The 14,991-nt window shown below is 43.6% G+C and overlaps 2 protein-coding genes across 6 annotated transcripts in view; both read right to left on the bottom strand.

The window, feature by feature from the left end:
- The window catches only part of fndc3ba (fibronectin type III domain containing 3Ba), a gene marked incomplete at its 3' end in the record, with an annotated part of 84,123 nt that extends 73,654 nt beyond the window's left edge, over positions 1-10,469 (bottom strand). For 2 of the 5 annotated variants that reach the window (XM_029744677.1, XM_029744676.1), the window contains 1 exon segment: positions 10,384-10,467. 5 annotated transcript variants of the gene reach the window in all.
- A 1,035-nt stretch (positions 10,470-11,504) lies between these two features.
- Positions 11,505-14,991, bottom strand: part of LOC115183335 (fibronectin type III domain-containing protein 3B-like) — a 23,973-nt gene continuing 20,486 nt past the window's right edge. Inside the window, exon 4 of the mRNA XM_029744668.1 lies at positions 11,505-11,633. Coding sequence (XP_029600528.1) covers positions 11,505-11,633 — 129 coding nt within the window. The remainder of the gene's footprint in view (positions 11,634-14,991) is intronic.

The raw sequence follows: 14,991 nt of genomic DNA, 5'->3' as shown, positions 1-14,991 counted from the left end.
TAGGGAGACAGTAGACTGTACTGTTACTCCACACACTAGGTAGACAGTAGACCGTACTGTTACTCCACACTAGGTAGACTGTACTGTTACTCCACACACTAGGTAGACAGTAGACTGTAATGTTACTCCACACTAGGTAGACAGTAGACTGTACTGTTACTCCACACTAGGTAGACAGTAGACTGTAATGTTACTCCACACTAGGTAGACAGTAGACTGTAATGTTACTCCACACACTAGGTAGACAGTACCGTTACTCCACACACTAGGTAGACAGTAGACTGTACTGTTACTCCACACACTAGGTAGACAGTACCGTTACTCCACACACTAGGTAGACAGTAAACTGTACCGTTACTCCACACACTAGGTAGACAGTAGACTGTAATTGCCATGTGATGGTATTCCATCCACTCCTCCACGCCACCAGCCCTCCCACACAGTAGAGCCCTGGCCACAGACAGACGGCTCAGACAATATCCAGGTAAACGCTGTCTCCCCCAGGTGCCCTCTGCTCCACCCTTCTGAATGTGTGTGGGTGGGTACTGGAGCTTCTCTGTGCTTGTCTGACGTCAGGCAGTGTGAGAGGTGGCTAACACTCATGCTACCTGCCTGTCCTGAAGTGTGTCTGTGAAAACCACATAACCGTCTCTCCACCCCTTCCCTAAACTAGGATTGGATGTCCCCGTCGTCTGAGCAGCCACCCACCCCGTCCTCCTTTCCCTCTGCATTCCCGCCTGTCTCCAGACCCCCACAGCCTCGTCGATGTCTACATAGCACCATTCCAGTCCATGCAAGTGGTAGGTTTTGTTAATGGAGGACTTATAACTGACAATGCTTCACTGGAACAAAACCGTCTCACACACACACACACACACAGGTATCTGACAGGGTACCAGACACTAGATAAAAGCATCTATCTGTTTGTATTTGTTTCCCTCGGGTTCAATCTGAATGCCCATGTGCCCCCCACAAATGAAGCTCTGAAGCAAAACCATTTCCCTAGAAGCTACCGCCAGGGCTTCTGCAGCCAAGCAGAGTACTTTGTGGAGCAGCCGGACATCCAGCAAGATGCACTAGAGTCTGGTGAGAGAGGGACTGGGGAGAGGGACTGGGGAGAGGGGCTGGGGTGGCATTTGGGGATGTGGCAGAGACAAGCTGAGTTGGATAGAATGATTTGAAGAATATGAACAGTAGAAAGAATATTGCTTTCCATACGTTTTATAATGACCATGGTCCGTTGTCCTCGTTTGTAGAAGGCTTCCACACCCAAGACCAAGACATGTTGTCGGCAGTCAGTCTTCAGGTACAGTTGTCCCAGGGTCCAGGCTTTGGGAGGCCAGGCCAGTCAATATTTCTCAGGATTTTTTTTATCCTTACTGCTGCACACAAGTGGCTGTAACAATATTGGTATGTGTTGATCTAGAACAGCCTGCATGAGTTGATTGTGGAGATGGAAACAGGACTTCTCCCACCTGTTACTGTCTCTACACCACTGTCCATGGTAGCTTGCTTACGAACAGAGCATAACTAATGCTGAGTGACAGTAATTGTTGTGTTTTATAAACTGGGTGGTTCGAGCCCTGAATGCTGATTTGGCTGAAAGCCGTGGTATATCAGAACGTATATCACGGGTATGACAAAACATTTATTTTTACTGCTCTAATTACGTTGGTAGCCAGTTTATAATAGCAATAAAGCACCTCAGGGGTTTGTGGTATATTGCCAATATAACACAGCTAAGGGCTGTATCCAGGCACTCCGCGTTGCATCTCGCATAAGAACAGCCCTTAGCCGTAGTATATTGGCCATATAACACACCCCCACGTTCCTTATTACTTAATTATATGTTTTACAATGTCTTTATAGTTTATTATGTGTTTAAAGTCTTTATTTAAAAAACTTGGAATACAATGTTATTTCTTTAAAACATTTATTTGTATACTATGTCGTGAGCCTCCTCTACTTCCTGGAATCCAACATAGCTTGGGGTCAGCGTTGGGGTCAGGGTATTTAGATCGAATTGCCTCGACCACACAGGCTGGGAGACCCAGCCTCGACCGAGACGTTCTCCCCTCAGCATCCACTCCAAAGTGATCCCGTAGGAAACCAGTCTGTGTTGTCAAAACTAGAGAGAAAATAACAAAATCACAATGTTACATACAACAATCAAAAGAACAAATAGGTCTAGGCCTATACAACATCAAATATAACAATGGGCTCAGGGATCATTAGGCCTGTTCATTTCAAAGCCATATTGATGATGGCACAAAATGATTGACAGCTCTCTTGCCTTATAGACTTGAAGACTGTATGGCCAAGTCATTGTTGAAATGGTGAGGCTGTTTGTCTTCCTCTTCAGTATGTGGGTTTACAGGCTAATCAATATATTAGTGGTGTAAAAGCTAGACTGGCAATTGCAGCAAAGAAAATACTGTGGTGGAAAAATTGTCATACTTGAGTAACAGTAAAGATATCTTAATAGAAAATCACTTAAGTAAAAGTGAAAGTCACCCAGTAAAATACTACTTGAGTAAAAGTCTAAAAGTATTTGGTTTTATTTACTTTTAAGTATCAAAAGTAAATGTAATTGCTAAAATATATTTAGGTATCAAAAGTAAAAATAGAAATAATTTCAAATTCCTTATATTAAGCAACCCAGATGGCACCATTTTCGTGCACACCTCTCAGACATCATTTACAGACAAAGCATGTGTGTTTAGTGAGTCCGCCGGATCAGAGGCAGTAGGGATGACCAGGGATGTTCTCTTGATTAGTGTGTGAACTGGACCATTTTCCTGTCCTGCTAAGCATTTAAAATGTAACAAATACTTTTGGGTGTCAGGGAAAATTTATGGAGTAGAAAGTACATTATTTTATTTAGGAATGTAGTGAAGTAAAAGTAAAAGTTGTCCAAAATATAAATAGTAAAGTACAGATACCCTAAAAAACGACTTAAATAGTACTTTAAAGTATTTTTACTTAAGTACTTTACACCACTGCATTTTGTTCACTAACACTATTGACTTTATACTTCTTACAGTGTTTGGTAATATACAATATTGATTATTTAGACCATATTGTGAAGTACGCATCCCAAACATTCTACTTATGTGGCGCATCCACTCATTCTAGACACTGTTTACCTAGTTGATCTAACTTCAAGGGGAGACTACAGTAGCCAGGTACAGTTACATTATAGAGTGTAGGCAGGTTACTAGAAAATACAGTTGGGTATCATTAGCTAGCTATTTATTTGCATCTTAGAGAGGAATAATAAAATATATCCCAATTTCCAAAACACTTACACTTTCAGAGAGCTTCCCATTTGGGCCGTCAGGTGTGGCAAGTGCTTCCAGTTGATCCAGGGCGTTCTGAAAAACCTCTCCAGAACCCCAGGATTGATGTTTACACACACACACAGGTCCTGTTCTTCTGCATCGTCGGTCTGATGCTCGACCTCCTCCATGATGTGAATCAGACGATCCCGGAGGGGTAGAATTAGCTTATAAACTACATCCAAATACTCAAGCAATGGACCTAGAAATTGTCTGGGGTGGTGAGAAATGGTCAGGCAAGCATTATAAAGGTCCCAGAAGTCTTTCTGGGTGAACTTCCTCTTTAAGGCCCGCACAAACTATATGATTTTAGCCGTCTTCTGCCACAGTTTTGCCGTCCCAGCAAAATGTGGGCGTTGTGGGCTAATTCTTAGGAAACGAATTAGCCCACAACGACGGTCGGACGTCTTGGCTCGTTCAGCGTGACAGGGTTTACATCTGCCGATTAAGCAACGCTGCGTGCGGTCGTAGGCTCCGTCAGAAACGTTGAGCCTTTATCGTGTATTGTGGGCTGGTGTTACGAGCCGATCCCGGTGACTGACCAATAGGAACAACCCCGGCACTAAGTATGCACACAATAATATAAATATTGTGAATGGTCAGATTAATATAATAGTTTGATTGAAACGTTAACATGCTTCTCAAGAAGAACGACTTCCTTAATAATCTTGTTGAGACTACATGTCATCTGAAATCAGGCTATCTGATGGGATTTTGATAAATACACAAAATAAACATTGTACCACAGCAGCCATGTTATTTTAGGGAAGTTCGGACATAAAAAAAAAAAATAAGGTCTATATGTGAAAATTATTTCTAGATGTATACTTTAAGTTTATTCCGAACATGTGCGGATCAAATACACCGCTGCAGCTGATGTAGTCTGCGTCGGCTGATGTAGCCTCGCAAGCCAACGACAGAATGTGACAACAGAACTGAAGCAAATTGTACAATCTAACCAGGATGATATCAACATTTTCATTTAGCAACATCGCACAGTGTGACATTTAGTCATCGTAAAAGACTGAATCTGAGAGAGAGAGAGGGAGAGGGAGAGAGAGAGAGAGAGAGAGAGAGAGAGAGAGAGAGAGATCACAATGGAAAAGTATGCACATTCCACTGTGTGTTGGAATATATCCTCAGAATGCCTGGTCTCTCTTAGTGTGGGTGTGTGAGCGTGCATGTATGTGAGACAAAGGAAGGGCCGAGAGTTAATCCGTTAGAATAATATGGAATTAGTCCCAAAGAGTGGAGAGGACATTGCAGTGAAGTGGGAATGGAACTGGCACGCACACACACCTATGTATAGGCTACACATACAAATCCTGAGGCTTGATTGAGGAGGAGGAATTTGACCTTGTGACCCCAGGCTGGGGGAGGGAGGTGTGTGTGTGTGTGTGTGTGTGTGTGTGTGTGTGTGTGTGTGTGTGTGTGTGTGTGTGTGTGTGTGTGTGTGTGTGTGATGATTTGTGGGGGGTCCTGCTTGGGGGCAAGGAGGGGCAAAGAAAAAGAAAAGGGGAAAGGGGGAAGAGAGAGGAGAGGTAGAAATGACAGAGGTATGTAAGTAGGGGAGGAGGGGGTGTGGCATGGCCTGGTTGATGCTAATGTTTCTAGCCTATCATTATAACGATGTATTGAGTTATTGCAGCAATTTAGCAACAATTTATATTTCCTTTTGAAGAAGATTTAACAGTATACTGACACACACAAACACACACATACACATCCGTGAAACACACATCTGCATAAAACAGCCATTAAGAGCAGATGGAACTTTCCATAGCCATGCTAACACGCCTAGCATGCTAATGCAGGCACGAAAATGTGAGTTATGTCACAGGTGTGTGTGTGTGTGTGTGTGTGTGTGTGTGTGTGTGTGTGTGTGTGTGTGTGTGTGTGTGTGTGTGTATGTGTGTACTAATGTAGGCATGCTCACTCACTAAGACCAACGAGACAAACACACGTTTACCTTCCACCGTTAGTGGCTAGGCTAGGAGAAGCTAATGTTGCTAGCCATGAGTGACATATTAATAACATAGCTACGCTAGGGAAAGCTAACACTGTCAGCAATGAAAATCACTACAATAATGCAGGAGGATGTTAGCTGCAATGCTAGGAGAAGCTAACACTGCTAGCTAGTCCCAACGTCTACAGTGCCAGCCATAGGATACGGTAGAGTTCTCTTCATGGTCTGAGAGAGACATAGAGCCCTGCATCCCCAAGGAGGACACAGGGGACAAGAGAAAGAGGGAGGAAAGGAGAGGGGGAGAGGGAGGGTTTGAAACGGGGGTTGAAAGACTTCTTTTATCTCTGTCTAAATCAACTGTCAACAATGCAGGAAATCACCAAGAGGAGAAAAGGAGAGATGGGAGGGGAAATAGAGGGGAAAAGAGGGAGGAGGAGAGAGTTGGGGAAGGGGAGGAGGAGAGAGGTGGGGAGGTGAAAAGAGAGAGGGAGAAATAGAAAGAAAAGGAGAAAGAGAAAGAGGAGGGTAAATATTACAGGTCTGTGCCAAGTAAACATAAGGCGCTGGGATCCAGCCTTCAGAGAGAGAGAGTGTGTGTGTGTGGGGGGGGGGGGGGGGGGGGGCTGGGGGGGGGATGAAAGAAGATAAAGAGAAGGCCTCTGTCTGTGAATCAGATGGAACCTTTCTGTGAATGCTCGGTCAAGGAGGACAAAATAGGGAGGAGAACCACTCAGCACAGTGGCAGGCAGTGGAGGTAAACTTTTCGCTAATACACACACAAGGCTGGAACATCATTGGCTATCAGCTTGGTATGGGGTTCTGAGAATGTCAAGACAATTATCCTTCAACACACACACTGAACCTAACACACACACACACACACACACACACACTCATGAAACAAAAGCTGCTGGGCGGTATACCGTATTTTACTATATACCGGTATTTATGCACGGACCGGTTTGGGTTTTTACTTTACCTTCCATAACGGTATTTTAATGTTTGGTTTGTTAAAACCTGTCTGGGCTAGGGGGCAGTATTTTCACGGCCGGATGAAAAACGTACCCAATTTAAACAGGTTACTACTCTGGCCCAGAAACTAGAATATGCATAGTATTAGTAGATTTTGATAGGAAACACTCTGAAGTTTCTAAAACTGTTTGAATGGTGTCTGTGAGTATAACAGAACTCATATGGCAGGCAAAAACCTGAGAAAAATCCAAGCAGGAAGTGAAAAGTCTGAGAATTGTAGTTCTTCTTTTGATTCTCTATCGAAGCTCCAGTGTCTGTGGGGTGACGTTGCACTTCCTAAGGCTTCCATTGGCTGTCTAAAGCCTTCAGAAAGTGGTTTGAGCATTTTCCTGTCACTGGGCAGAGTATAGGAGCTCAGTTACTGAATGGTCTGCCTGGCAACAAAGGGATTGGATATGCTCGGTCCCGCGAGCGCGCCCCTCCTTCTTTTTCTTCTTGAATGAATATGCTATTGTCCGGTTGGAATATTATCGCAATTTTACGTAAAAAATACCATAAAGATTGATTTTAAACAGCGTTTGACATGCTTCTAAGTATGGTAATGGAACATTTTGACTTTTTGTCTCTCGTTCCGCGCTCGCGCGTTACCCTTTGGATAGTGCTCTGAACGCACGAACAAAACTGAGGTATTTGGACATAAATATGGATTATTTGGAACAAAAACAACATTTCTTGTGCTAGTCTGTATTTTCTTAGCAAGTTAAGCTAAAACGTGTTAGCCACTAATGCTAATCGCTAGTTAGCTGGCTAGCTAATAAAAGTACTGAGTCAGAGCAAATGCAGCTAGCTAATACTGCCTGATATCAGTACTGGTGTAGGCTTAAATTAGCATGTTGTTTGTGCAACAGTATCTTCTAAAACAATGAGGAATAAAGGAAGCATTAATATGTTGGCTATATGAATAAAGATGTAATGTAGCCAAAGATTATAGGGTCCCCTTGGGAACACTGAACATTACTTTGGTTCCTACCCTGTCACAATAGCTTGTCCATGGCATTTTCATTTGTTGTCATGTCAAACAACACTACATTCAAAGTGCCCACTATTATTTATATTCTAACTATTGAATTATAGTAAGCATTCTATTTCCATGATTCCAAAAGTTTACCCAAATATGTTGATCTAAATCGCAATTGCAACATTTGGTTAAAAATAAGGCCTAGTATTTTTGCCCATATTGTGGCAGTGTGGAAATGATCTCAAATGAATCCAGAAATTGATGGAAATGCAGGAAATGATTTTAGGTTGAAGTTGAATTGAACAGTATAAACCAATCAGAATGGAGAAAGACCCATTGAAATAATTTAGAATGTATGTGTTGCCACCCTAGGGTCACGCACTACTCATAAAGCAAATTTAGCACTTTTATTCATCAAAAACATAAAATACCGCCAAAAGCCTGTTAAAAATGTGAAAAATACCATGACATGATATTTTGGCCATATCGCCCAGCCCTACCTTAGCTAAGTAAACCTTTAAAATGCCACTTTAACCAAGGTATATTTATTTAACTTAAATAAATGAAAGTCATACTTCATCAGCTGGTTACCCCCTGGTAGTTATCCTGTCTGTGTCTGTGTCTGTGTGTGTGTGTGTGTGTGTGTGTGTGTGTGTGTGTAATTCATTTAAGATTTGGAGAAAAATGTGTCATTATTCCACTGAATAAATACATCCAAGTCAGACTTGGATCCTGTTCAGTCTGTTTCAGGAAGTACCCATATGTTGCATCTCTAGGTTCCAGCCCTTTTTGAGGACATCTCTCTCCTGTCCATTCCAGATGCTAACCACATGACCTCAGTGGAAAAGAATGCTTCTCCCAGCGTGACCAATGAGAAGTCTCAGCCACAGGAAGCAGGAAGCTGCTGCCAGCTGACCAGACCAGACCGCCCACACGGTCCTATGGTGGCCTAAAGACTGTAGTCCCCCCCCCCCCCCCCCCCCCACACACACACACACACACACACACACACACACCTATAGCCAGTTTAGGAACAAAAACCCCTACCCAGACGGTCACCTTCTAGTTATGATGGCAATAGGAAAGATACAGTTATGTTATTGTAATGATGTTATTCTAGGGTGGATTCCTATAATGTTACTGTTGTTATTATTATTGTAATGATGTTCCTGATAAACAACACCTCATGGGAGGAGAGACTGCTGCTGAAATCTGCACACACACACACGCAGGCACACACACACACACACACACACACACACAGGCAGGCACACACATACACACACACACAGGCAGGCACACACATACACACACACACACACACACAGGCAGGCACACACACACACACACACAGGCAGGCACACACACACACACAGGCAGGCACACACACACACACACACAGGCAGGCACACACACACACACACACACACACACACACACACACACAGGCAGGCACACACACACACACACTCACACACACACCGATAGAGCAGTTGGTACAACACCTGATGCCAACCATATGCCAATACCTCAACACAAAAATTAAATTATTAAATCATTATAATTATATAGCTGACAAAGGCAGGCTACATATTAGGATATTATGGGCCACAAACACAGGAGTTCTTCCAAATATCTAAAACTCTTCAGAACTTAATCTATAACTGTAGAAGTCAGATTCCACTGCAAATCACAGACACGGATTTTTTCCGAGAGTGTCTGAGATATCCCTATTCCAGGATAAAGGCACACACAGCACACAGAAGGCCACATCAGCCTTACAGCGAAGGAATGTCATCTGACGTCATCTATTTGGGATCGGATTTCTCATATTTTCTGTGCGTGTGCGTGCGCGTGTTTGTTACTTATGTTATTTTTCTCCAATTTACCCTCTAGATCCAGCGTTCGCAACTCAACGAAATGTCAGTATTATCAGAACGACATAACGTTATACCGGCTATATAACGGTGACACAACACCCTACTGATAATGACAAGCATATCCCATAATAGCCTAAAATGAAGTTAGCTTGTAGACTACTTAAAACTAAGTTAACCTTTCAACTAAGGGTATCAACTCATCGGCGAAAAATGAAAAAACGTTTTCTAAATAATAAAGTGAAGCATCGATTTCAAAAAGTCTGACAACAATATGCCTGTCGTTTGGAAACAAAATCATTAAGCACATGAAATAACTGCATTGGACTTCCACGTCTGCAGAGAGAGGGAGGGAGAGACAGACAGACAGAGAGGGAGAGAGAGAGAGAGAGAGAGAGAGAGAGCAGACAGGCTTACTGGAATGCCAGGCTATGCTGGAGTTGAGAGACCTCTCTCCGCTTCGGACACAGTATCCTCTCTTCAATACGCTACAAACTACACACAGTCTAGGAAAAGTGCGTTGTGATCGTATACAATAACAATTCATCATCGGTAATACCGTTCATGCAATAAAGAGCTACATTGTGTCCCTCCACACTATTTCATAACCCCTGCCAAATCGTCACATCAGCATCTTGCAATCCAACTATTTTTTTCCCTTGAAGTAAAACAGACATACTTCGCTTTGATCAAGTAAAACAGTGTTTTTAAACAGAGACAGCTGGGCCTGTAGATTGTTATGTAAAGAACAGAGGAGAAAGAAAGAGAAACGGAGAGAGAAAGAGAGTTTTATTCAGTTGCGCACTCACTTCTTCAACGTCAGTCTCTGCGAAGACGAAAAAACATTATTTCGCAAAACAGCAGAAATGGCCCACAACGCAAACAAAATCATCCAAACGATATCACATTCCCATATAACTGCGATATAAAAACCAACACTTTTAATGGCCACGTTTTTTAAAAACTTTCCACGCAGTTTCGGACACGAAGTAAAAAAAATCCCTAAAAGTTTCGATTCCCCCCCCAGCCAGTTTTCCCTTTTCCTCTCCTCTCGCCAGCTCACCGAGACCGTCTGCCGGCGTCACCGCTCCATAACCAAGCACTCACACAATCCCCCAAAACTTCTTAACTCCCACTTTAATACGATGTACTATTCTAATAAGTAGTTTTAACATGTAACAGAACAACATAAAAGTGTAGAATAGAACTCACCTCACTGCAATAAAATAATGTTGAAACAGACGTTCGCTGCTGTGTTATTTTTTCTCCAGGGCTGGTTGTTGGATCCCCCTGCCTAGACTCTGCCCGCGCAGCGCGCTCTCTGGGACAATCCGAGCTGTCAATCAAACCCTGCGGCGGCACATGGAGGCTAAGCCCGCCCATTTCTACCGTAATACCTTCTGTACCACGCATACCCAGTTCTACTGCAGTATGGTGCTGTGTGTATCTGAGAGTAGGGCCTAGATTCAACCCGTTGTGCTGCAGATCCACTGTTTAGCGCGATTGAAATTTAAATCTCAGGCCGTCCGATATTGCATTCATGGTAAAAACGCAGCATATATCGGCTCAATCTGAAATAACCTTTTCATTTCAATCATTTTTGAATCAGGCCTAGAGCTCGACTTACTTCTGAGGGCAGAAGAAGCTCGACTTACTTCTGGGGGCAGAAGAAGCTCGACTTACTTCTGGGGGCAGAAGAAGCCCGACTTACTTCTGGGGGCAGAAGAAGCCCGACTTACTTCTGGGGGCAGAAGAAGCTCGACTTACTTCTGGGGGCAGAAGAAGCCCGACTTACTTCTTGGGGCAGAAGAAGCTCGACTTACTTCTGGGGGCAGAAGAAGCTCGACTTACTTCTGGGGGCAGAAGAAGCCCTAGGCCTGATTCAACAATGCAGCGTTTTACCGTGAATGCAGTATCCGAACATTGCCTTTAAATTTCAATCGCGCGAAACAGTGGATCTGCAGCACAACGGGTTGAATCTAGGCCCTACTCTCAGATACACACAGCACCATACTACACACCCCCATACTGCAGTAGAAGTGGGTATGCGTGGTATAGAAGGTATTATGGATTTAGTGTTGCAGGGAGTAGTGCTCTCGCCTCTGCACCACCTGATCCATGGATCTAGCCCCATTCAGCTCAATCTCTCTCTCTCTCTCGAAATCAACCTGTCAGATTGGTGGCAGAGGTGAGACGGGCTTTTTAGGAGCATACCTGTTGGCATATGGGGCTCGTTTTAGAGCAGGGCAGGAGCAAAAGCCTGCAGCGGTCTCCATGTAGATGATTATGTAACAGGCCCAATGTGGGTAATCCTGCAGGAGGGTTGGCCAAGGTCAGGAGGACGGTTGGCCAAGGTCAGGAGGACGGTTGGCCAGGAGGACGGTTGGCCAGGAGGACGGTTGGCCAGGAGGACGGTTGGTCAGGAGGACGGTTGGCCAGGAGGACGGTTGGCCAGCCCTGGTCTAGAAATAAAGAGGATATGAAACCTTCGTATTACATAGAACGTCTGTTGTACTGCCCATGACTCATCTGTTGTATGTATGGTGAATGTGTTATTGTACACCTGCCCAGGGACCGCATAGGGGCCAAAATGACCTGTTTGTAATCGGTTACAATGCATCAGATTCAGCCTCTGAGATTTATGCTTTCATTGCGCATGGTCTCAAATAAACATAACAATAAAAGTATATTGCTTGTAGCCCGGTGCCATAACTCAACAGAATAACATTATACACCACAGCTTTCAACATGAGCTGCAGAATCAGTCGTGGCAATTTATGTTAGAAAACATTCCAATGCCTGAGAAATAAATCCTGTTAATTTATCTGTAGTAGGCTATTTAAACTCTGTAAACCTACATACCTGGTGCTCACCCTCAGGCAGTTTGAAGAGTTCTGACGATCAAAATGCCATTCATACTATTTAGACTATTTGGGGTAGATAAAATGACATAGGCACTTTGACATTGAACAAAGGTCACTGCTTTGCATTGAATAAATATTGTCGCATTCCTCTCCCGCTCCGCCGGTTACAGTGAGGACAGAATTTGGGTTTATCTTGGGGGGTATTTGCATGTTTGTTTGCCACTCTCCCTCTCCCTCACCCCCTCTCCCTCACCTCTTCTCTCTCGCTCTAATCATATACCCCCTGTCCCTGTAGCCCTTTGATGAGTGGAAAGCATTGACATATGACATCGTAGAAGACATATTAAGAGCTGTGTGTGCAGAGATACCCCCTCCTATTGATCTGGCGCTGGAATTGTGGGAGTTGAAAGGAGTCATCCGTACCCTGACAAGAACAGACAAGCCCTCTCTCTCTTTCTTCCTCGCTGTCAGAGCAGCTGGTCAGGACATCACACCCTGACGCCTGAACTATTTCTAGTGTGTACGTGTGTGTACGCGTGTATTCGTGTGTGTACGCGTGCGTGTGCTTGTGTGTGTGTGTGTGTGTGCGGATGTATGTTTGTATGTGAGTGGGACATCTGCTTATGAATGGGACTACTTGTAGTGAATCATGTAGTCTTCCAGTCGGTCAGAATTGGGTGTGTTTTGGGATCGATCTGAGAGTGGTCTGTAGTATGTCCACATTCAGAGTGTGTTTCTAGCACTAAATCTGGAGTGGCACACTAATCCATATAGGATTGGCCTAAAGCAGTGCACTAGTACATAGAAGGGTATTACAGGCACACATTCAATCTGCTCTAGTATGTCTAGATCTGTCCTGGCCACATTGCTCTTCATTCCATGAGTTCCTACCCAGAGTTCCCAACCTCATGTCGTCATGCCGCCCCCACATATTAAATAATGGGAAATCGCCTGTGTGTGTGTGTGTGTGTGTGTGTGTGTGCGTGCGTGTGTGTGTGTGTGTCTGTCAGGTCCATATTTGAGAAGAGGCATTTGTTTCACAGTTGTTTCCCTGATTTGCCAAGCAGGCTTATCTCATCTCACTTTCTCTCCATCTCCGTAACTTCATTTGGGTAAATGTTAAATGTTCCAAAGCATCTATTTAGCTGTGTGTGTGTGTGTGTGTGTGTGTGTGTGTGTGTGTGTGTGTGTTCATCAAAGGGAGAACGGAACCCTATTATGACATCAAGGTCGATGACATCACTGCGGACTGGGTGTTGGTTGACGGTCTGGAATGTGTGTGACTAAGGGGGAGGGGCTTTAAAGTCAAGGCTGGGATCTCATTGGCTATCGGCTTCGTCTGGGGTTCTGTAAATTTCAAGACAATCATCATTCAACACACGCACATGCACAGACACGTGGGAGAGGAGCAAGATAACATTACAGTGTAGTTACTACTGTGAGCCACAGGGGTGAACCACAGGAGAAGGACATTCTGAGACTAAAGACGCCATCCTACTGATGCTTACTCAAAGTATTAACTATGTACTATGACTAAGCATGCTACATACTATTTAGAACACACTGTTTATTCAAATCTATATATAAAAAAACGAAACATGAAAATGTTTGTTTGACGAACTATTGTGTTGCACAATCGCGTTGTTCTCCGCCATTCATTTGTTCTCTCCAACCTTAAATCCTCTTTATTTTAATTCAGTTTTAAAAGAAAACAGAGGAAAGAAACAAGGAAAGATAGAAAGAAGGAAGCCATGCGAACACAAGAACATCTACTGAAGCCTTATCAACCTGGAAGTAAAACATCAGATAAAAGAAAAAAAAGATCAAAGTAAAAGTTGTTTAAAACAGACATACATTTCAAAGTAAAAGTCCTCATTGTGGCAGAAGTGTCTCCGGTCAGAGGCAGTTCCATCATGGCTTCTCACCCTGCCCCGTGCACCTAGTACAGAGCAGATGTGTGTGTGTTCCCAGGCAGTGAGCAAAAAAGCAGATTGTTTGCATAGAGCCAGACACAGCAGTGTCTTATAAACGTGTGTGTATGTGTGTATGTGTGTGTGTGTGTGTGTGTGTGTGTCTCTACAGCAGCATGAGTCTCTCTAAAGGGAGGAGCTACCAGTGTGTCCCAATCCAGTCACAGCAAGATGCTCCTTATTACCCAATCAGATTATCAAACTGATTGATGGGTGATTGACAAATTGATTGACAGTCGATTGTCTGGTGGGCGTGTCCCTCTATGACCTCCGACCAATCGTCCCTGCGCATTTGGGTCACACGCCACATAACTGATCCCCGTGGAGCCACACAGTGACACAGCAACACAAAACATCAGTTACACCACCTTTACACAATGGCTAGACTACGTAGAGTTAAATACACATTTACAATGGATATATAGGGACAGATTGTTGCTATTAAAGAAACACACACAGCTTTAAAACACCACCAACATTCACCAGTGACAAAATAAAGAATACTTGATGCAGGAATAGGATAATGACTGGATGGCAGTTAGTTAGGCCCACTGTTTTCATCTTTAACATCATGCTATTTGAACATCACCTTTGGTGACACATTAAAACGCCTGTTAGATTTACTGTTCTGTTCCACGTGTCGACAGCGCGCCTTGTGGCTAGCAAGTGTGCGTGTCACTTCTGCCTATGTCCATTTTGGTTTTTACAGTAATATCTCTACCAGAGAGATAGTTAGTTCATTGTTAGTTCGTTACGGCTAAGTCTATGTACACTGTGGTTGATTTCTGACGCAGCCTATGCCATGAGAGAACTCTTTGACAAGTATATGGACGGAATATGCAGCACATGCATTTTATCTTAAACAGAATGAAACATTCGACTAATTCTAAACTAATCAAACACACAATGGCCTGCCTTATCAAACTACTTAACAGTAACATTCTGAAATAGAACACTGAAAATGAGGTTTCTAAATGTGGAAGGAG

Source organism: Salmo trutta, unplaced genomic scaffold (genome assembly GCF_901001165.1).
Source record: "Salmo trutta unplaced genomic scaffold, fSalTru1.1, whole genome shotgun sequence".
Taxonomy (NCBI): Eukaryota; Metazoa; Chordata; class Actinopteri; order Salmoniformes; family Salmonidae; genus Salmo; species Salmo trutta.
Note: the sequence above shows the minus strand (reverse complement) of the source record. Positions and strands in the feature narration are given on the sequence as shown.